General features: G+C 50.4%; 1 protein-coding gene across 9 annotated transcripts in view; it reads left to right on the top strand.

The window, feature by feature from the left end:
- The window catches only part of DDX4 (DEAD-box helicase 4), a 388,261-nt gene that overhangs the window by 210,349 nt on the left and 153,997 nt on the right, over positions 1-23,915 (top strand). For 8 of the 9 annotated variants that reach the window (XM_075328899.1, XM_075328957.1, XM_075328939.1 and 5 more), the window contains one exon: positions 17,188-17,232. The exons of the other annotated variant lie outside the window; for it this stretch is intronic. In XM_075328899.1, the coding sequence (XP_075185014.1) occupies positions 17,188-17,232 (45 nt within the window). The remainder of the gene's footprint in view (positions 1-17,187; positions 17,233-23,915) is intronic. 9 annotated transcript variants of the gene reach the window in all.

Below are 23,915 nucleotides of genomic sequence, written 5' to 3'. Positions count from 1 at the left end.
CAGAAGGAGCAGAGGAGCTCAGATTCCTGGCGGACTCACTCACGTCCAAAGAAAGCAGCCGGAGGAACCGCTTCCAAGCCGGCTACCTCATGACTTTCGGCCTCCTCCCTCCGCATCCTCGGTCGGTGGCAGGCTCTCCCGCTTTTGCGGCATTTGGCTGCCACAGGTCAAAGACCGGTGGGTAGCAGACATTTTGTCTCACGGGTACCGGATAGAGTTCAGTTCTCGCCCTCCGTCTCGGTTCTTCAGAACTTCCCCACGTCCCGACCGAGCCGATGCTCTTCTGCAAGCGGTGTGCTCGCTAAGGGCAGAGGGAGTGGTGATCCCCGTTCCTCTTCAGGAAAGAGGTCAGGGTTTTTACTCCAATCTATTTGTGGTGCCAAAAAAGGACGGCTCTTTCCGTCCTGTTCTGGACCTAAAACTGCTCAACAAGTACGTGAAGACCAGGCGGTTCCGGATGGAATCCCTCCGCTCCGTCATTGCCTCGATGTCTCAAGGAGATTTCCTAGCATCAATAGACATCAAAGATGCTTATCTCCACGTGCCAATTGCTCCAGAGCACCAGCGTTTTCTACGCTTCGTTATAGGAAACGAACATTTTCAGTTCATAGCCCTGCCGTTTGGTCTGGCGACAGCCCCACGGGTTTTCACCAAGGTCATGGCAGCAGTGGTAGCAGTCTTGCACTCTCAGGGACACTCGGTGATCCCTTACTTGGACGATCTACTTGTCAAGGCACCCTCTCAAGAGGCATGCCAACACAGCCTGAACGTTGCGCTGGAGACTCTCCAGACTTTCGGGTGGATCATCAACTTTTCAAAGTCAAGTCTGTCACCGACCCAATCACTAACATATCTTGGCATAGAGTTTCATACTCTCTCAGAGACAGTGAAGCTTCCGATGGACAAGCAGCGTTCACTACAGACAGGGGTGCATTCTCTCCTTCAAGGCCAGTCGCACCCCTTAAGACGCCTCATGCACTTCCTGGGGAAGATGGTGGCAGCAATGGAGGCAGTCCCGTTTGCGCAGTTTCATCTGCGCCCACTTCAATGGGACATTCTCCGCCAATGGGACGGGAAGTCGACGTCCTTGGACAGGAAAGTCTCCCTTTCCCAGACGGCCAAGGACTCTCTTCAATGGTGGCTTCTTCCCACCTCATTATCACAAGGAAGGTCCTTCCTACCCCCATCCTGGGCGGTGGTTACGACAGACGCGAGTCTGTCAGGGTGGGGAGCAGTTTTTCTCCACCACAGGGCTCAAGGGACGTGGACTCAGCAGGAGTCCTCCCTTCAGATCAATGTTCTGGAAATCAGGGCAGTGTATCTTGCCCTACAAGCCTTTCAACAGTGGCTGAAAGGAAAGCAGATCCGAATTCAGTCGGACAACTCCACAGCGGTGGCATACATCAATCACCAAGGCGGGACACGCAGTCGGCAAGCCTTCCAGGAAGTCCGGCGGATTCTGATGTGGGTGGAAGCCACGGCCTCCACCATATCCGCAGTTCACATCCCCGGCGTAGAAAACTGGGAAGCGGACTTCCTCAGTCGCCAGGGTATGGACGCAGGGGAATGGTCCCTTCACCCGGACGTGTTTCAGGAAATCTGTCGCCGCTGGGGAAGGCCGGACGTCGATCTAATGGCGTCCCGGCACAACAACAAGGTCCCAGCTTTCATGGCACGGTCTCGCGATCACAGAGCTCTGGCGGCAGACGCCTTAGTGCAAGATTGGTCGCAGTTCCAGCTGCCCTATGTGTTTCCCCCTCTGGCACTCTTGCCCAGAGTGCTACGCAAGATCAGGTCCGATTGCCGCCGCGCCCTGCTCGTCGCCCCAGACTGGCTGAGAAGGTCGTGGTATCCGGATCTGTGGCATCTCACGGTCGACCAACCGTGGGCGCTACCAGACCGGCCAGACTTACTGTCACAAGGGCCGTTTTTCCATCTGAATTCTGCGGCCCTGAACCTGACTGTGTGGCCATTGAGTCCTGAATACTAGCATCTTCAGGATTATCTCAAGGGGTAGTGGCCACCATGAGACAGGCTAGGAAGCCCACGTCTGCTAAGATCTACCACAGAACGTGGAAGATTTTCTTATCCTGGTGCTCGGCACAGGGAGTGTCCCCCTGGCCATTTGCATTGCCTACTTTTCTTTCCTTCCTGCAATCTGGTTTGGAAAAAGGCTTATCACTCGGCTCCCTTAAAGGGCAAGTCTCAGCGCTATCGGTATTTTCTTCGGCGCTCCATTGGGAGACCCAGACGATTGGGTGTATAGTACTGCCTCCGGAGGCCACACAAAGCATTACACTAAAAAGTGTAAGGCCCCTCCCCTTCTGGCTATACACCCCCAGTGGGATCACTGGCTCACCAGTTTTCTGCTTTGTGCGAAGGAGGTCAGACATCCACGCATAGCTCCACTGTTTAGTCAGCAGCAGCTGCTGACTATGTCGGATGGAAGAAAAGAGGGCCCATACTAGGGCCCCCAGCATGCTCCCTTCTCACCCCACTTTATGTCGGCGGTGTTTGTTAAGGTTGAGGTACCCATTGTGGGTACGGAGGCTGGAGCCCACATGCTGTTTTCCTTCCCCATCCCCCTAAGGGGCTCTGAGGAAGTGGGATCTTACCGGCCCCCAAGCCCTGAGGCCGGGCTCCATCCACAGACCCATGGAACCTGCTGGATACGGAGCTGGGTATCGTTCAGGGACAAGGCCCTGCGACATTCAGGTACTCTGTGTCCCAACCAGGCCGCGCACATTCCAGACTTGCTGGGTGTGCTAGTGCGCCGGGGACAGTAGCGCTGCGCGCTGGGCTTACAGTCACTACAGTTTTTCTGAGTGACTTTGTGTTGGGGACTGCCGCGCCGGCCGCCCCTGGAGCGGCGGCGCGGCTGCGACTTGTAGTGCGCCGGGGACTTAGCGCCGACCGTGCTTTTACGACGGCGTCGCTTATAAATTTAGTCCCCGGCTTCTGCGGCCTAGCTCCGCTTCGTTCCCGCCCCCACCCTGTCAATCAGGGCAAGGGAGAGACGCTGTACGATTAATCAGCGCCGAGGGCTGGAGTCTTATTTACATGCTCCAGCCCTCTCACTGAGCACAGTGGGACGCAGGTTTCCCGCTCTTTGTCTGCACACGCCCAGGGCCCGCCCCTCTCCATAGGACGCCGGCAGCCATTCCTACATGCAGTCTGGCTGGAGAACGGACACAGGCTCTGGGAGACCCAGACAAGGGATTTCTGGCGACCACACACCCGCGTTAAGCGGGCGGTAAGCAGCACTTTAGTGCTGGCCCCACTAGTGCCACAGTGTTATTTTGGTGTACCTTTTTTCTCTATACCATATATATATGTATATATATATTGCACTGTAAGGTCGCTTCTTGGCTGTATACCCTATCTTGCTCTGAGGAGACGACAACATGTCATCCGCAAAACGCAAGGGTGCCAAGACACAGGCTGTAAGCGCTGCTTGTGCCGCTTGTGGGGCTGATCTACCGGCAGGTTACAATGACCCCCATTGTGTGCAATGTTCGGTCCCTGTGCCACTTCGTCAGCCGGAGTCTATGGTGGTAGTGGCCCAGGCAGAGTCGCCAGTGAACCCTGTCCCGGTGACGGGGACAGAGTTTGCAGTTTTTGCTGACAGGATGTCTGTCACTATGACAAAAATCCTAGAGACCTTGCAGGCCAGGCCAGTTACTCAGTCCATGGACACTGCTGCGGCAACGTTCCCCGGTCCCCCTCAGTTGGAGTTAATCCGTGCTTCAAGGGGGTCCCAGGCATCTCAGCCTGACGGCTCTGATTCAGATGACAGTCCCAGGCAGCCTAAGCGTGCTCGCTGGGAGAGACCCTCCACGTCATCACGCGGATCAGGGTCTCAGCGAGAAGAGTCTCTACATGATGAGACAGAGGAGGGTGATCAGGAGTCTAATCCTGAAACCGCTCTCAATCTGGATACTCCTGATGGTGACGCCATGGTAAATGACCTTATAGGGGCCATCAATAGTCTATTGGAAATTTCTCCCCCTGCCCCTTCTGCAGAGGAGGCAGCTGCACAGCAGGAGAAGTTCCATTTCAGGTATCCCAAGCGTAAACTGAGTACTTTTCTGGACCACGCTGACTTCAGAGAATCAGTCCAGAAACACCATGCTTACCCAGACAAGCGTTTCTCCAAACGTCTTAAGGATACACGTTATCCCTTTCCCCCTGACGTGGTCAAACGCTGGACCCAGTGTCCAAAGGTGGACCCCCCAATCTCCAGGCTTGCGGCTAGATCCATAGTTGCAGTGGAGGATGGGGCTTCACTTAAAGATGCCAATGACAGACAGATGGACCTTTGGTTAAAGTCTGTCTATGAAGCTATCGGCGCGTCGTTTGCTCCAGCATTCGCGGCCGTGTGGGCACTCCAAGCTATTTCAGCTGGTCTGGCACAGGTGGACTCTATCATACGTCCAGCAGTGCCGCGAGTAGCGTCCCTAACCTCGCAAATGTCTGCGTTTGCGACTTACGCTATCAACGCTGTCCTGGACTCTACAAGCCGTACCTCAATTGCGTCTGCCAACTCTGTGGTCTTGCGCAGAGCCTTGTGGTTAAAGGAATGGAAAGCGGATTCTGCTTCCAAAAAATGTTTAACCAGCTTGCCACTATCTGTAGATAGACTGTTCGGTGAACAATTGGCTGAAATCATTAAGCAATCCAAGGGTAAAGACTCCTCCTTACCCCAGCCCAGATCAAGCAAACCTCAACAGAGGAAGTGGCAGTCGAGGTTTCGGTCCTTTCGAGGCTCCGGCAAGACCCAATTCTCCTCGTCCAAAGGGACTCAGAAGGAGCAAAGGAGCTCAGATTCCTGGCGGGCTCACTTACGCCCCAAGAAAGCAACCGGAGGAACCGCTTCCAAGGCGGCTGCCTCATGACTTTCGGCCTCATCCCTCCGCATCCTCGGTCGGTGGCAGGCTCTCCCGCTTTTGCGACATTTGGCTGCCACAGGTCAAAGACCGGTGGGTAACAGACATTTTGTCTCACGGGTACAGGATAGAATTCAGTTCTCGTCCTCCGCCTCGGTTCTTCAGAACCTCCCCACATCCCGACCGAGCAGATGCCCTTCTGCAGGCGGTGTGCTCACTAAAAGCAGAAGGAGTGGTGATCCCTGTTCCTCTGCAGGAACAAGGGCAAGGTTTTTACTCCAATCTCTTTGTGGTTCCAAAAAAGGACGGCTCGTTTCGTCCTGTTCTGGACCTAAAGCTGCTCAACAAGCATGTGAACGCCAGGCGGTTCCGGATGGAATCCCTCCGCTCCGTCATTGCCTCAATGTCTCAAGGAGATTTCCTTGCATCAATAGACATCAAAGATGCTTATCTCCACGTGCCGATTGCTACAGAGCACCAACGTTTTCTACGTTTCGTGATAGGAGACGACCATCTCCAGTTCGTAGCTCTGCCATTTGGTCTGGCGACAGCCCCACGGGTTTTCACCAAGGTCATGGCGGCAGTGGTAGCAGTCTTGCATTCTCAGGGACATTCGGTGATCCCTTACTTAGACGATCTACTTGTCAAAGCACCCTCTCAAGAGGCATGCCAACACAGCCTGAATGTTGCGCTGGAGACTCTCCAGACTTTCGGGTGGATCATCAACTTTTCAAAGTCAAACCTGGCACCGACTCAATCACTAACGTATCTTGGCATGGAGTTTCATACTCTCTCAGCGATAGTGAAGCTTCCGCTGGACAAGCAGCGGTCACTACAGACAGGGGTGCAGTCTCTCCTTCAGGGTCAGTCGCTCCCCTTAAGGCGCCTCATGCACTTCCTAGGGAAGATGGTGGCAGCAATGGAGGCAGTCCCGTTCGCGCAGTTTCATCTGCGCCCACTTCAATGGGACATTCTCCGCCAATGGGACGGGAAGACAACTTCCCTAGACAGGACAGTCTCCCTTTCTCAGATGACCAAGGACTCTCTGCAATGGTGGCTTCTTCCCACCTCATTATCACAGGGAAGATCATTCCTGCCCCCATCCTGGGCAGTGGTCACGACAGACGCGAGTCTGTCAGGGTGGGGAGCAGTTTTTCTCCACCACAGGGCTCAAGGGACGTGGACTCAGCAGGAGTCCACACTTCAGATCAATGTTCTGGAAATCAGGGCAGTGTATCTTGCCCTATTAGCCTTCCAGCAGTGGCTGGAAGGAAAGCAGATCCGAATTCAGTCGGACAACTCCACAGCGGTGGCATACATCAACCACCAAGGAGGGACACGCAGTCGGCAAGCCTTCCAGGAAGTCAGGCGGATTCTGATGTGGGTGGAGGAAAGAGCATCCACCATATCAGCAGTTCACATCCCGGGCGTAGAAAACTGGGAAGCAGACTTCCTCAGTCGCCAGGGCATGGACGCAGGGGAATGGTCCCTTCACCCGGACGTGTTTCAGGAAATCTGCCGCCGCTGGGGGGTGCCGGACGTCGACCTAATGGCGTCTCGGCACAACAACAAGGTCCCGACCTTCATACCGCGGTCTCTCGATCAAAGAGCTCTGGCGGCAGACGCCTTAGTGCAAGATTGGTCGCAGTTCCGGCTCCCTTATGTGTTTCCACCTCTGGCACTCTTGCCCAGAGTGTTACGCAAGATCAGCTCCGATTGCGGCCGCGTCATACTCGTCGCCCCAGACCGGCCGAGGAGGTCGTGGTATCCGGATCTGTGGCATCTCACGGTCGGCCAACCGTGGGCACTACCAGACCGTCCAGACTTACTGTCCCAAGGGCCGTTTTTCCATCGGAATTCTGCGGCCCTGAACCTGACTGTGTGGCCATTGAGTCCTGGATCCTAGCGTCTTCAGGATTACCCCAAGGGGTCGTGGCCACCATGAGACAGGCTAGGAAGTCCACTTCTGCTAAGATCTACCACAGAACGTGGAAGATTTTCTTATCCTGGTGCTCTGCACAAGGAGTATCCCCCTGGCCATTCGCGTTACCTGTCTTTCTTTCCTTTCTGCAATCTGGGTTGGAAAAGGGCTTGTCGCTCGGCTCCCTTAAAGGGCAAGTCTCGGCACTATCCGTGTTTTTTCAGAAGCGTCTAGCACGACTTTCTCAGGTGCGCACGTTCCTGCAGGGGGTTTGTCATATCGTACCTCCGTACAGGCGGCCGTTAGATCCGTGGGATCTAAACAAGGTCCTTGTTGCTCTCCAGAAGCCGCCCTTCGAGCCTCTGAGGGATGTGTCACTTTCTCGACTCTCACAGAAAGTGGCCTTTCTGGTAGCGGTCACGTCTCTTCGGAGAGTGTCTGAACTAGCAGCGCTGTCATGCAAAGCTCCTTTCCTGGTGTTCCACCAGGACAAGGTAGTGCTGCGCCCCATTCAGGAGTTTCTCCCTAAGGTGGTATCCTCTTTTCATCTTAATCAGGATATCTCCTTGCCTTCCTTTTATCCGCATGCAGTTCATCGGTATGAAAAGGATTTACATTTGTTGGATCTGGTGAGAGCACTCAGAATCTACATTTCCCGCACGGCGCCCCTGCGCCGCTCGGATGCACTCTTTGTCCTTGTCGCTGGTAAGCGCAAAGGGTCGCAGGCTTCCAAGGCCACCCTGGCTCGATGGATCAAAGAACCAATTCTTGAAGCCTACCGTTCTGCTGGGCTTCCGGTTCCATCAGGGCTGAAGGCCCATTCTACCAGAGCCGTGGGTGCGTCCTGGGCATTACGACACCAGGCTACGGCTCAACAGGTGTGCCAGGCAGCTACCTGGTCGAGTCTGCACACTTTCACCAAACATTATCAGGTGCATACCTATGCTTCGGCGGACGCCAGCCTAGGTAGAAGAGTCCTGCAGGGGTCAGTTGCCTCCCCGTAGGGGAGGGCTGTCTTTGCAGCTCTAACATGAGGTATTTCTTTACCCACCCAGGGACAGCTTTTGGACGTCCCAATCGTCTGGGTCTCCCAATGGAGCGCCGAAGAAGGGAATTTTGTTACTTACCGTAAATTCCTTTTCTTCTAGCTCCTATTGGGAGACCCAGCACCCGCCCTGTTGTCCTTCGGGATTTTTGGTTGTTTTTCGGGTACACATGTTGTTCATGTTGAACGGTTTTCAGTTCTCCGATGTTACTTCGGAGTGAATTTGTTTAAACCAGTTATTGGCTTTCCTCCTTCTTGCTTTTGCACTAAAACTGGTGAGCCAGTGATCCCACTGGGGGTGTATAGCCAGAAGGGGAGGGGCCTTACACTTTTTAGTGTAATGCTTTGTGTGGCCTCCGGAGGCAGTACTATACACCCAATCGTCTGGGTCTCCCAATAGGAGCTAGAAGAAAAGGAATTTACGGTAAGTAACAAAATTCCCTTCTTTTCAAAAGCGTTTAGCACGACTTCCTCAGGTACGCACGTTCCTGCAGGGGGTTTGTCACATCGTCCCTCCGTACAAACGGCCGTTAGATCCATGGGATCTGAACAGGGTACTAGTTACTCTCCAGAAGCCGCCCTTCGAGCCTCTGAAAGATGTTTCACTTTCTCGGCTCTCACAGAAAGTGGCCTTTCTGGTAGCGGTCACGTCTCTTCGGAGGGTATCCGAGCTGGCAGCGTTGTCATCCAAAGCTCCCTTCCTGGTTTTTCACCAGGACAAGGTAGTGCTGCGCCCGATTCAGGAGTTTCTCCCTAAGGTGGTATCCTCTTTTCATCTCAATCAGGATATCTCCTTGCCTTCCTTTTGTCCTCATCCAGTTCATAGGTATGAAAAGGATTTGCATTTGTTGGATCTCGTGAGAGCACTCAGAATCTACATTTCCCGCACGGCGCCGCTCGGATGCACTCTTTGTCCTTGTCGCTGGTAAGCGCAAAGGATCGCAGGCTTCCAAATCCACCCTGGCTCGATGGATCAAGGAACCAATTCTTGAAGCCTACCGTTCTGCTGGGCTTCCGGTTCCATCAGGGCTGAAGGCCCATTCTACCAGAGCCGTGGGTGCGTCCTGGGCATTACGACACCAGGCTACGGCTCAACAGGTGTGCCAGGCAGCTACCTGGTCGAGTCTGCACACTTTCACCAAACATTATCAGGTGCATACCTCCGCTTCGGCGGACGCCAGCCTAGGTAGAAGAGTCCTGCAGGCGGCGGTTGCCTCCTCGTAGGAGAGGGCTGTTTTGCAGCTCTAACTTGCGGTATTACTTTACCCACCCAGGGACTGCTTTTGGACGTCCCAATAGTCTGGGTCTCCCAATGGAGCGCCGAAGAAGAAGGGAATTTTGTTACTTACCGTAAATTCCTTTTCTTCTAGCTCCAATTGGGAGACCCAGCACCCGCCCTGTTTCCTTCGGGATTTTTGGTTTTTTCGGGTACACATGTTGTTCATGTTGAACGGTTTCAGTTCTCCGATGTTACTTCGGATTGAATTTGTTTAAACCAGTTATTGGCTTTCCTCCTTCTTGCTTTAGCACTAAAACTGAGCAGCCGTGATCCCACGGGGGGTGTATAGCCAGAAGGGGAGGGGCCTGAAGTGTAATGCTTTGTGTGGCCTCCGGAGGCAGTAGCTATACACCCAATAGTCTGGGTCTCCCAATTGGAGCTAGAAGAAAAGGAATTTACGGTAAGTAACAAAATTCCCTTCTTTTTCATTAATTTTTGCATGAGGGTTCTTTTTGAGGCTCTTCTTATTCACTCACCATGGATCCACTCTGTGGGAACATTTTGGGTTCCTTACCATTGTAGACACTTCTTCATTTAAGTATAGTCAGCTCCACAACGGTGGCCTACTGGAACCATCAGGGTTACATCAGGAGCTCCTCAGCCATTAGGGTAAAACGTGAAAATTCTTGCTGGGAGGTGCTCAATTTTCATGATCTCTGCGTTGCCTGGCATGGGAAAACTGGCCACTGACTACTTCAGCTAAGGAACTGGATCTGGGAGAGTGGTTCTCTGAGGTCTTGAGTCAGCTCTGCCTTTGTGGCAACCCTCATGAACTTCTTCCCCACAATCACAAGGTCCAAACTTACATTTCTTTATCGTTCCTTCCATGGGAGACCCAAACCATGGGTGTATAGCTAGCGCCTCCGGAGGACACACAAAGTACTACACTCAAACGTGTAGCTCCTCCCTCCGGGCTATATACACTCCCTGGATGACAATCTACCCAGTTCAACGCTTTGTGTTCCAGGAGGATCACACACACTTTCATTTTCTGATATTTTTTTCATTTTTATTTTGATTTTAAAGATTTGGAAGAAAAGCGGGTCCAGTCTGGACTCCCGGCATGTCCCTTCACACCCCACTTTGTCAGCGGTGCTGTTAAGGTTGACTTATAAGGCTGGAGCCTTCGCATGCCGCGCTCCTTCACATCCTCTAAGAGGCTCTGGGTTGAAGTGGGAGCCATCACGGTCCTCTCTGCTTGCAGAAGACCGGTCTCCATCCGCAGCCCTGTCTGGTCCCTGCTGGAAGGAGCATTTACCCCCCTCTCCAGGGACATGGCCCTGCGTCTCAAAGCTAAGTATTGAGACGTTTTTTCAGGGGTCCCGGGTACTTTTATTAGGGGGACAGTATGTGCTTTAGCGTTACTGTAATTTTCGGCCGGTTCTGGGCATTTCCCCTGAGAACCGCGCCGAAGGTGCCTGCTCGTCGGCCGCATTTTAAAATCTAGGCCCCAGCTTCAGTTTGGGCCTAGTTTCGTTTTTGGCTCTCTGCATGTTTTGCATACAGCGCCGCCCACCGCCCGACCAGCAGAGGGGAGTGCACTCCTCTCTAGGGAGATGTTCCCTCCCCTGTATACCTTCCTGTATCTCTCTGCCCTCCGTTTTTCCCGCTCCTGGGCTTATACACGCCCCCCTCCTTCTCCCAGCGCCATTTTCTCAGCGTTCTTACACTGGAAGGCGCTGGATGCTGCAGCTGCATACTGTCAGAAAAGCTGACACTTCACAGGGGAGCGGTGGAATCCGGAGGGCACACAGAGAGCACGGGCTGGTAAGCCACAACCTCTGGTTGTGGACTTTTATTACACTCTCAGGCATTCTACAGGAGTGTATTCTGACGGCAGAACTTTCTCCTCAGCAGCATGTCTGTCACTAGGAGCAAGGCTGCAAACATGTACGCTATATGCACTGCTTGTAAGCTAATTCTGCCAGAGACAAGCACATACCCACATTGTGATGCCTGTGCTAATATGGTTGTGTCTCAGCCTGGAGCCTCCGCAGGGGTCCCTCCGGCTGCTCCGGCTCCGGTGGCTGAACCCCCGGCTTGGGTAGCATCCTTTTCACAAGCTATTTCCAAGTCTTTTGCCGACTCCATGGGGCAGCTGTCCCGGACACTGCTGTCTATGCATCAGCCTCCCTCTCAGGGTGTCTCTGCGGCTCCGAGCTCTGCAGAGCCCTCAGAGCATGTCCTAGGACCCCGTCCCCCTAAACGGAGACGCACGGACCCTTCTCCTTCCTCGTCCCACGGCTCTGATTCACAAGCCGAGGTGCAGGGCGAGGAGGATTCACTTACTGTGGGCTCAGACGCTACCTCTATGTACCCCATTGACTTGTCTGAGGGTGATACGGATGTTAGTGACTTGATTGCGTCCATTAACTCCGTACTGAACCTCAACCCACAAGAGTCAGAGGAACAACCCTCTCTGGTAGAGGTACACCAGTTTACCTCTCCTAAGAGACCTAGGAGTATGTTTTTTAACCACTCCAGCTTTCAGGCCACTGTTAACAAGCCCAGGGCCTGTCCTGACAAACGTTTTCCGAAGCGTAGTTCAGATGACAGTTTCCCTTTTTCACCGGAGGTGGTTAAGGACTGGGCCCAGTCCCCAAAGGTAGACCCTCCAGTGTCCAGAATCTCAGCCCGCACAGTCGTAGCTGTGGCTGACGGCACTTCTCTTAAGGACCCCACTGACCGCCAGGTTGACCTTCTGGCCAAGTCTGTATATGAGGCGGCAGGAGCCTCGTTCTCCCCGTCTTTTGCGGCAGTGTGGGCTCTTAAGGCAGTCTCTGCCTCCCTGGCAGTCTCTCCAGGGACTCTATTCCTGAGATGGATGCCTTAACTTCTCAAGCTTCGGCTTTTGCAGCCTACGCCATGTCTGCCATCCTGGAGGCTTCTCACCGCACGGCGGTGGCCTCCGCTAACTCCCTCGCGATCCGCAGGATCTTGTGGCTTCGAGAGTGGAAAGCAGACGCTTCCTCTAAGAAGTCCCTTGCGAGTCTCCCTTTTACTGGGTCCCGGCTGTTTGGGGAACAGCTGGATGACATAATTAAGGAAGCTACGGGCGAGAAGAGTACTTCCTTGCCACAAGCTAAAGCCAAGAAACCTGTCCAGGGCAGGAACCAATCGAGGTTTCGTTCCTTTCGTTCCTCTAACTGGTCATCCTCTAAGCCCTCGGCCTCGTCCACTACCGCCAAGGATCGTAAATCCAACTGGCGCGCAAAACCGCGTCCTCAAAAGACCGGAGGAGCCGCTGCCACTAAGGCAGCCTCCTCGTGACTATCTGGCCGCGCCAGCAAAGTCCTTGGTCGGTGGCAGGCTCTCCCGCTTTGGCGACGTGTGGTTGCAACACGTCTCCGATCAGTGGGTGCGGGATATCATCACCCACGGCTACAGGATACCATTTTCTTCCAGCCCGCCAAACAGATTTTTTCTGTCCACCCCCCCCTGCTCCAAAGCCGCCGCCTTCTCTCAGGCCGTGGCATCCCTGCAGGCCAACGGTGTAATTGTTCCGGTCCCCGCCCGGGAACGGTTCAGTGGTTTCTACTCAAACCTCTTTCTAGTCCCCAAAAAGGACGGTTCCTTCCGACCCATCCTGGATCTCAAGCTTCTCAACAAGCATGTTCAGGTGCGGCACTTTCGCATGGAGTCTCTGAGATCGGTCATTGCCTCAATGACCCAAGGAGATTTTCTGGCATCCATCGACATCAGAGATGCCTATCTGCATGTGCCTATTGCGGTCTCACACCAGCGTTGGCTACGTTTTGCAATCGGAGAGGAACATTTCCAGTTCGTGGCTCTTCCCTTTGGCTTAGCCACGGCCCCTCGAGTGTTCACCAAGGTCAATGCAGCAGTGGTTGCGGTCCTGCACCTCCAGGGATTGGCAGTGATTCCTTACCTGGACGACCTTCTAGTCAAGGCCTCATCCAGTGTAGACTGCCAGCGGAGTGTCTCTCTCACTGTCGCCACACTAGTCCAGTTCGGGTGGCTTGTCAACCTGCCCAAGTCCACTCTGACCCCGACCCAGGTACTCTTGTACCTAGGGATGCAATTCGAGACTCTGCCGGCACTTGTCAAGTTGCCCTTAGTCAAACAGCAGTCCCTTCGTCTGGCGGTGCGCTCTCTGCTGAGGCACCGCCGTCATTCCATCAGACACCTCATGCAGGTGCTGGGTCAGATGGTGGCGTCCATGGAAGCGGTTCCCTTTGCCCAGTTCCATCTGCGTCCCTTGCAGCTGGACATTCTCCGCTGTTGGGACAAGCGGATCTCTTCCTTGGACAGGCTGGTGGCTCTGTCATCACAGGCCAGGAACTCCCTTCAGTGGTGGCTTCAGCCCCTCTCCCTGTCACAGGGACGCTCCTTCCTGACTCCGTCCTGGGTGATTCTCACCACGGATGCCAGCCTCTCCGGTTGGGGAGCGGTATTTCTCCATCACCGAGCACAGGGCACTTGGACTCCGTCCGAATCAGCCCTCCCGATCAATGTGCTGTAGATCAGAGCTGTGTTTCTAGCTCTCCTAGACTTTCACCACCTGTTGGCGGGCAAGCACATTCGGGTTCAGTCGGACAACGCGACAGCGGTTGCCTACATCAATCACCAGGGCGGAACTCACAGCCGTCTGGCGATGTTGGAGGTTCAACGAATCCTCCAGTGGACGGAGGACTCCAAGTCCACCATATCCGCAGTCCACATCCCAGGCGTGGAAAACTGGGAGGCCGATTATCTCAGCCGTCAAACCGTGGACGGCGACAAGTGGGCCCTACATCCGTCAGTGTTCAGATCAATCTGCCGCAAGTGGGGCACTCCGGAAGTGGATCTAATGGCTTCCCGGCACAACAACAAGGTTCCGGTTTACGTGGCTCGCTCCCACGATCCTCAAGCCTTCGCAGCAGACGCACTGGTTCAAGATTGGTCTCAGTTCCGTCTGGCCTATGTGTTTCCCCCTCTAGCGCTCTTGCCCAGGGTTCTGCGCAAGATCGGAACGGAGGGCCGGTGAGTCATACTCATTGCTCCGGACTGGCCCAGGCGAGCTTGGTACCCAGATCTGCTCCGCCTGTCCGTAGAAGTGCCGTGGCATCTCCCGGACCGCCCAGACCTTCTCTCTCAAGGTCCGTTCTTCCGCCAGAATTCTGCGGCTCTCAGATTGACGGCGTGGCTCTTGAGTCCTGGATCCTGACGGCTTCAGGCATTCCCTCTGAGGTAATCTCCACCATGACTCAGGCTCGGAAGTCTTCCTCGGCCAAGATTTACCACAGGACTTGGAGAATTTTCCTGTCCTGGTGTCGCTCTTCCGGCCATGCTCCTTGGCCGTTCTCCTTGCCGACCATCCTGTCTTTTCTACAGTCAGGTCTACAGTTAGGTCTGTCCCTCAATTCCCTCAAGGGACAGGTGTCGGCTTTGTCGGTATTGTTCCAGCGGCGTATCGCCCGACTGGCTCAGGTGCGCACCTTCATGCAGGGCGCATCTCACATCATCCCTCCTTACCGGCGGCCCTTGGATCCCTGGGACCTTAATCTGGTCCTCACGGCCTTACAGAAACCCCCTTTTGAGCCTCTCAGGGAGGTTCCTTTGTCTAGACTTTCACAGAAAGTTGTCTTTCTAGTAGCCATAACTTCTCTCAGGAGAGTTTCTGATTTGGCTGCGCTTTCTTCGGAATCCCCCTTTTTGGTGTTTCACTAAGACAAGGTGGTTCTTCGTCTGACTCCGGACTTTCTCCCTAAGGTGGTGTCTTCCTTCCACCTTAACCAGGACATTTCATTGCCCTCTCTTTGTCCGGCCCCTGTGCATCGCTTTGAGAAGGCGTTGCACACCTTGGATTTGGTGCGGGCGCTCCGAATCTATGTGTCACGCACCGCCGAAGACGGCGGTGCACCTCACTTTTTGTGCTAACCACGGGTCAGCGCAAGGGTCTCTCTGCTTCTAAACCGACCCTGGCTCGTTGGGTTAGGTCGGCTATCGCTGATGCCTACCAGTGTTCTCAGGTGCCTCCCCCGCCGGGGATTAAGGCGCACTCGACCAGAGCTGTCGGTGCCTCCTGGGCTTTCAGGCACCAGGCTACGGCTCAGCAGGTGTCAGGCTGCCACTTGGTCCAGTCTGCACACTTTTTCGAAGCACTACCAAGTACATGCTCATGCCTCGGCAGATGCGAGCTTGGGCAGACGCATCCTTCAGGCGGCTGTCGCCCATTTGTGAAGTTAGGTTTTGCCTACTTCTCAGTTTGGTTTATTTCCCACCCATGGACTGCTTTGGAACGTCCCATGGTTTGGGTCTCCCATGGAAGGAACGATAAAGAAAAAGAGAATTTTGTTTACTTACCGTAAATTCTTTTTCTTGTAGTTCCGACATGGGAGACCCAGCACCCTCCCTGTTGTCTGTTGGCAGTTTTTTGTTCCGTGTGTTTCACCGGCTGTTGTTAGTAGACAGAGTTCTAGTTTTGCCGAGTTTTACTCTATCTCTACTTATGGGTGGATGTCCTCCTTCAGCTTTTGCACTGAACTGGGTAGATTGTCATCCAGGGAGTGTATATAGCCCGGAGGGAGGAGCTACACGTTTGAGTGTAGTACTTTGTGTGTCCTCCGGAGGCGCTAGCTATACACCCATGGTTTGGTCTCCCATGTCGGAACTACAAGAAAAAGAATTTACGGTAAGTAACAAAATTCTCTTTATTCCCGCATTCCATGGACCTATTTGGTAAATGCTTTAGTCATTCCATGGAAAGAGTTCTCTGCTCGATCTTCTCTACTCTTCCACTTCATTTTATTCCCCACAATCTTTAGCGGGTCAAGGTGGATGTTGTCTTGGTGATCCTGATCGCTCTGGCTGGGCATAGTACTGTGATCTTATCTAACTGGTCGCAGATGATCCTTTTCCCTCCCCAATTACAACTTTCCATCTTGAGCTTCTTTGCCTCCCACCATTTATTTCTTGGTTGCGTTTGTCTTCACTGTTGGAAGCTGAGGTTTTGAGATCCAAAGATCTGTCTCACTCTGTGGGCCTGACTTTTCCGATTGCTTAGAAGCCACAACCTGCAAAGGTTTACCTCCGTATCTGGAGGTCCCAGTTTGTCTAGTGGGAATAGAGGGGCTTCCATCTCATGGCTTTCTACATTCCTAGGGGCTTTTTTTTTTACCTACCTTCTGGTCTGGTTGCAGGCTTCGCCTTCATCAAGGAACAGTTTTCTGTGTTGTTCATCATACTTTCAGCAGACTTGACTTATCTTTCCAAGTTATCTTCCTCTGTACACTGGTGCATTTCACCCCCTTACCGGCTTCCGGTGCGACCTCCTCCTTGTTCGGACTGAGATTCTTCAACATCTCAATGGTTCCTATTATGGAAAGCGGCATGTCCAGTGGCAATTACCTCCATACGCAGGGTGTCCATTCTCTTCCCTGCCTCATTCTCCATCAGGGCAAGGTTGTCTTACACTCCAAGCCTACCTTTATTGGTGGTCCTCACTTTCAAAGTCAGTGGGGTCTTGGTCCTCTCTACTTTTTCCATTTTTCCAGATCATCCCAGCAGCGTTCTTTCCACTATCTGGATCTGGTCTTCTTTTGCAGGCCCTCCATTGTTCCAATTCTTTTGTATGACTCCTGTTGGACCATGCTCGGGTCGGGCAACCTCCAACATGTCCCATTTCCATATTGGTTGGAAATTATGGAGGTATTACAATAGCAAATCTCTGCCCTACAGGTTACAGCTTATTCTGCTAGGGCTGTCAGCTCTTTCTGGGCAGTCAGGCATCAGGCCTACAAGACCCACTTTAACCTTTTCCAACCCAGACGATCTATCATGACTTCTACCAGTCAGCCTTGGGTGTAGGGTGCTGCCGGCCGCCATCTTTGCCCACCAGGCAAAGACGAGACTTTTTTTTTTTTTTTTCCACCTAGTGTCAGGGCTTATACCACTGTCCTGTGTTCCTCAATGTATTCAACGTGGAACAACGGGATTGTACAGTAACTAAAAAAACAATAATTTTTGTATATTATTGGTTTATAAAACGCAACCTGAATCATTTTTCTCAACCACGAGGAAGGTGTAAAATGAAGCTATATATTTTTTCTTTTAGGTGACCGCGATGGTTTCGAGAATAGAAAAGACTCTGGCCAAAGAGGTGAGATTTTTTTTTTGTTTTCTTTTTTTTCTTTGCACACAACTAAGTTCCGATTTTTCCTTTTCCTTTTTTTTTTTCTATTTTCCTCCCCTTCTTCCGAGAGATGTAACTCTTTTTTTTCTTATTTCTTTGTCGCTCCATTGGGAGACCCAGACAATTGGGTGTATAGGCTATGCCTCCGGAGGCCGCACAAAGTACTACACTAAAAGTGTAAAGCCCCTCCCCTTCTGCCTATACACCCCCCGTGCTCCCACGGGCTCCTCAGTTTTCACCAAGGTTATGGCTACTGTAGTAGCGGTCCTCCACTCTCAGGGTCACTCGGTGATCCCTTACTTGGACGATCTACTGATCAAGGCACCCTCTCAAGAGGCATGCCAACACAGCCTCGACGCTACTCTGGAGACTCTCCAGAGCTTCGGGTGGATCATCAATTTTCCAAAGTCAAATCTGACACCGGCCCAATCGCTGACATATCTTGGCATGGAGTTTCATACCCTCTCAGCGATAGTGAAGCTTCCGCTGATCAAGCAGCGGTCACTACAGAAAGGGGTACAATCTCTCCTTCAAGGTCAGGCACACCCCTTGAGGCGCCTCATGCACTTCCTGGGGAAGATGGTGGCAGCAATGGAGGCAGTCCCTTTCGCGCAGTTTCACCTGCGTCCTCTGCAATGGGACATCCTACGCAAATGGGACAGGAAGCCGACGTCCCTCGACAGGAACGTCTCCCTCTCTCAGGCGACCAAAGCTTCCCTTCGGTGGTGGCTTCTTCCCACTTCATTATCGAAAGGGAAATCCTTCCTACCCCCATCCTGGGAGGTGGTCACGACGGACGCGAGTCTGTCAGGGTGGGGAGCGGTTTTTTTTTTTTTTTTTTTTTTTCTCCACCACAGGGCTCAGGGTACGTGGACCCAGCAAGAGTCCTCACTTCAGATCAATGTTCTGGAAATACGGGCAGTGTATCTTGCCCTGAAAGCGTTCCAGCAGTGGCTGGAAGGCAAGCAGATCCGAATTCAGTCGGACAATTCCACAGCGGTGGCATACATCAACCACCAAGGCGGCACACGCAGTCGGCAAGCCTTCCAGGAAGTCCGGCGGATTTTGATGTGGGTGGAAGCCACGGCCTCCACCATCTCTGCAGTTCACATCCCAGGCGTGGAAAACTGGGAAGCAGATTATCTCAGTCGCCAGGGCATGGACGCAGGGGAATGGTCCCTTCACCCGGACGTGTTTCAGGAGATCTGTTGCCGCTGGGGGGTGCCGGACGTCGACCTCGTGGCGTCCCGGTGTCAAGGTCAGAATGACGATGATGATGAGACTCAAAGGATCTCTTGATATCCGGCTGCTGCTTCTAATTAAAATGTCATGTGTGCACACGAGAATGAATAACTGCACAGCAAAATCAGTTATGTCTATCTCCATGACTGGCTCTTAACCAAGTGTGTTCTTTATTGTTTGAAAGAAACTCTAGACCAAACAGTAAGGGGGTGTGAACAAAAGTTTTAGTCCAATCAAGTATCGTAAGTCAGGGCTTCATGACGTAGAGAGATCTGCATATTCTCCGTTGATTGGTCAGTCTAGGCTCCAGGAATTTCTTTGTCGATCTGTCTTGGGTGGAGAACAGGAAATGGTGGCCATCTTCAAGCTATACATATATATATATATATCCTAGTATACACTGAGTTTAAGGAAAATACACTGAATATGCAATATACATATATACATATTAGTAAGAAACAAAAGCATTCACAAATATGTGTGTTAGTTCACATCTACTGAACTATATAACTGAGTCTATGAAATGGCTGAATTAAGTATTTCTTCGGCGCTCCATTGGGAGACCCAGACGATTGGGTGTATAGCACTGCCTCCGGAGGCCACACAAAGCATTACACTAAAAAGTGTAAGGCCCCTCCCCTTCTGGCTATACACCCCCCGTGGGATCACGGGCTGATAAGTTTTCAAGCTTTGTGCGAAGGAGGTCAGACATCCACGCATAGCTCCACTGTTTAGTCAGCAGTAGCTGCTGACTATATCGGATGGAAGAAAAGAGGGCCTGTCAAGGGAGGAATTTGCATTGAAGACTGCTAATGGAGTCCTCATTTGGGATATCCAGAGACGGCGCCGTATTGCCATATATCAGTGCCAATATATATATATCCATGTATATAAGACAAAGAACACAGACATGCTCTCTTTTCAGCCAGCATCACCCACTGAGCTCGTATATTACGATAGATCCAATTATACAGTAAGTAAGCATAAATAACCTTGAAACTAACGAAGGAGTGTGTTCACTCCCCAATTTCTCTCATCCCTCCTGCCCTCCCGTACATTCCTTTTGTGTGAACATTACTGATAAGAGTTTATAGCTTCATATTCTGGTTTCATCATCTTTAGTTAACTCCTTCATAATTATACAACTTTGAATTATACTATAGGTCTGTGCAATTGCTACACAGACAGACAGATAATTTTGCATCTACATCTACATTTTGATTTAGTTATATACACAGATATTCTTATTACGTTTGAACAAACAAGCTATAGCTCAGTGCCACCTCCACAGTCCCCCCTTTAATAAAATATCTGTGAATATTATTACCCTTAAATTTAAAAATTTTCCCCATTTAGATATATTGTATTATTTGGGACTTATTTGTGACCTACTGCCCTTGGGACTTTAATTATATCTATATCTATATATGCGGGCTTTCTATGGGATTGTTGTTTAATTTAACACTACAGGCTTTAGCTCCCCCCTTTAATACTTATTTTTATTTATTAAACATAACTCTATGATTTATAGGGGCTATTAGAATTGGCGTTATTACTCTCATTAGGGCACATTATCCTGATGAAGAAAAATTGAATCTAAACCTTATTTAAAAATTAGCACATAATTAAAAAAACACAAAAGGAAATTTGGAAATTGTCCATGGTTCTTCTTTCCGGATATGAAACAAAAAAAGGATGCTTAGTCAGTGCTAGTCCACTTAGGGCCACTTTGTGAACCTGGATAATCTGCTCTTGATAATACAAAAATAACAAAACATGATGAGGCTTCATGTGAACAGTTTGTGGCACAGACTTGGAAAAACCTTCTGGGATAATGGGTTGAATAGCGGCCGCTTTCTGCTTCGGTTGTGTCGCGTCCATTGGTTTTTGAGATGTGATGTCAACTCGCGTGTCACTGCCAGTGCTCAGCAGACTAGGCTGGAGAGACATCAGCCTGATAGGATAGGCTCCTCTAAAACTTTTCCTGAAATGAGAAAATCCATATCTAGCATTTTGTATTAAGGAAAATCACTGAAATTAGTAGGAAACAAAAACATTTGTAAATGGTTAGATTACATTAACCAAACCACATTTTTGGGTCTATGAAATGGCTGAATTAAGTATTTTCGACTACTCAATTCGTACCTTCAACAGTCCCCCCTTGACTTACTTCTGCCATTTCCAAATACTAAGGGTACTGTGTTCCCTTAGGAAAAGAGGAAGAAAGATCTGTTGGGAAATTCTGCTTGACTGAACGTTGAGGCATGGGTGGAGAGGGGAATGGGATTTCTTCACCGGTTTGAGACCAAGGACCCCTAGGCGAGTCCTCACCCTTTGTAGTTGGACTTTCCCATGTCTCAAGGTTCTCTAAGTCCTCTCTTCTAACTATTTCGGCAATGATGGTTTGGGACTGTACAGGTTTTTTGTAAAGGATAAATATAAGCAGGACGCTCAGTGCAGCTTCGGTGGATCGACCCTTCTGCAATGCGGGGCGTGAATCTATGTTGTCCTGCCGTTGAGCTTTATCGAAATTTCTTAATCAGTCTTCTGACCGAAAACCATATACTACTAACTCTGATTTAAGATCTGGAATTAGAAAATAGACTTGTTTATTTCTCTAATTAGTCAATCAAATGAAAATTATACATGGTTTGCGCTAGACCAAAGAAAAACATTTTTCCTTGGAACCTGTTTATTACTAAAAAGAAACACAACACACACTAAAGAGAAATACAACACGCATTGATTTACAACTTATCAGTTTGTTTGTTTGTTTACATACCACTTGCATTATGTGGATTTTCAGCAATGACGTCGTTTTCTGCACTGGAAAGCCTCTGACCAGACCTGGAAAGAAATCTACACAACACGCACAGACTTGCATACAACGTGCTCATGATAAACATCTATAATCAGTTTGCAGTCTCTAAGAATGGGTAGAGCAGGTGCAGGGTATTTCTACGGACTCTTTACAGTTTTTCCTCATTGTTTTAAAAACGTGCTCCACAAGACCGGGTGAGTTTATCTACCTGGGTACTGAACCCTGGCGTCACCAAAGCGCACACTGATATCTAACTTTCACAGATGTTAGTCCATGTTACTTGGGCCATCATTAAGAAGAGATCTCATGGCAGAGAAAGCTTACCGCCCTTCATCCACAGACCTTCCTCAGTCAGCCGGCTCCCTGCGTCTCGCACTCCACTCCTTATTGGTTCACTTGATCCTGTAGGGATTTAAGAACACAAGGAGTGACAGAAGTCACTGACGTGACCGGTGTCACCGAGGCATGGTCTTTATGCATGGTAAAGGACTCCTCAACTCTAGGCCCGTTCACTGCTTCTTAGTCCGCTGCACCTGTATGGGGATCTCCATCCGATTCCATCAGCACAGATCTAGACTTTCTTTTCGGCGTACCTAGCTTATTTGACAACAGGAAAGATCTACATCCTACATACACATTTTGACTATCTTACCTACCTCTGCTCCACCCATCTAGAGAGGCACTTACGTCACTTCCTTTCGTACCGATAGGAGGGGAGGGAGTGGCCTAAATTTAGACTACCTCATGTTGTGCAAATTGTAGCATATCCAGTGCAGAATCGACTACCATCTGGTTTCATCTATAAAAACAAAAACTAAAAGAAATATAGATTAGATCATTCCTATAACAGACATATATTCCTATATTCATAATAATCCAATAAACATGACATAACTGTTGCAAAAAAAAAGGCCAACTTTAAAGCCTGCTTTAAAGCCTATCCAATATATCTGCTGCTGAAAAAATGCAATAGATATCTACTTCCTCCCTTTTTATATACTACTGTGGCAAAATATATAGATCTATAACAGTAAACAATATGATTAACTAATAAATAAATATAACTTATACTCTACTGGGAAATTTTGAAACCTTACAACAGGGTTCATAGATATTCTGTATCTACAAAAAAAAAGGAAAATAATCACTATTGGCATTTTGTATGCAAAAATAATAGAAAACAAAAACATAACCATAAAAACAAAAAAACCTAATTTGTATATTTTAAAAAATATACTTTTCCCTGCAAAATTAATTCAATTATTTAACTAGCAGCAGAATACTATTGATAATCTCCTATGAAATTTTGAACTTTAAGGATTAAACAAAATCCACTCCACCAGCCGGAAAAAGCACTTGTTAGTACATAAGACAGAAACAGCTTTGTAAATCTGCTGAAACTACTTTTTTTTTTTTCCTCTGCTCTCTACAACTTGTGATTAGCAGCAGCTTACTGATAATACTCCCACACATCCCTGCACTAACTTATGCCCCCCTGTCTCCTTCAGGATGCGATGTTAGAACAGCTGGTGGACAAAACAGATACCAGAAAAAAAAACATGGGCAGAACTTCCACTATAGAAATATATAAAATATATGTCTGTACCGTGTCAGCCAGCAGAAACAAAAGTACTACAGAAACATATATTTTAGAAACCTTAAGATTTATGGAGTGGAATAAAAAACATCATTAAAGCGGGTAGCTTGGGATTGGAAATCACTGCAACAAAAACAAGCAGTCCGGGGCTCCCCCCTGTGTCACTAGGGAAAGTTGGGGCAGACTCCTCGGTGCAGCCGGACTGTGGGCAGTATCTTGGAAAATCTCCTAAAACTGATTTAAAGGGATACTGTGATACTCTGGGAAAAGCCACACCTGGCTTCAGGTAGATCATTACTGAATCTACAGGGAACACCTTTATTATAAATTTATGTGTTGCAAGTTTTGGTTACGGTTTTGAGGGTACCTGGCCAAACACTGAGATTTGGGGGCGTGACATTTTCTTTGATAGTGACCAAACTGACCACAACGCCAACAATTCTGTTGCTGGCTCTGCTGGTTTTGTTGATTGGGAGCTACGTATATAGGGTTTGGGGCCTGTCGGGGCATGGGCTGTGGTGGGGGCTGCACCGGCGCGGTTGTATACACAAGGGCCAAAAACTGTCTCCTGCTTTTACTTTGGTGAGATTATCTAGGTCCTTCCGCGCAGCTGAGTATAACTGATGGACCTGTAGCATCTTCCTATAAAATCGCATAGGGTTAATGCTGGGATCTGGCAGGCAGGGGATTAATGCCGCTGACTGGGTGGGGTTGAAAGGGACATATTTAAATGAGGGCTGTTCCTCGTCAGATTCGGGGTAAGGCTCACTATGTGTCCTAAGGGAAAAAAGGGGGATCCAAGGGGAGGGGATTGGTAATTGGGGAGTGTGACGGCAGACTGGCCGGTGAGGGGAGAGACGGCATTACAGGTATGGGAGGGAAAAGGGGTATGGGTGTGGAAAGGGTTAAGGGATGCTGTCTAGTGACTGCAGCATCTGTGAATATCTCCGGGACGGGGGAATAGAATGGGGATCAGGTTGTGAGGCAGCA

The sequence above is a fragment of the Anomaloglossus baeobatrachus genome, chromosome 1, assembly GCF_048569485.1.
Source record: "Anomaloglossus baeobatrachus isolate aAnoBae1 chromosome 1, aAnoBae1.hap1, whole genome shotgun sequence".
NCBI classification, from domain to species: Eukaryota; Metazoa; Chordata; class Amphibia; order Anura; family Aromobatidae; genus Anomaloglossus; species Anomaloglossus baeobatrachus.
The sequence above is the reverse complement of the archived record's forward strand: the minus strand, read 5'-3'. Positions and strand labels throughout refer to the sequence as shown.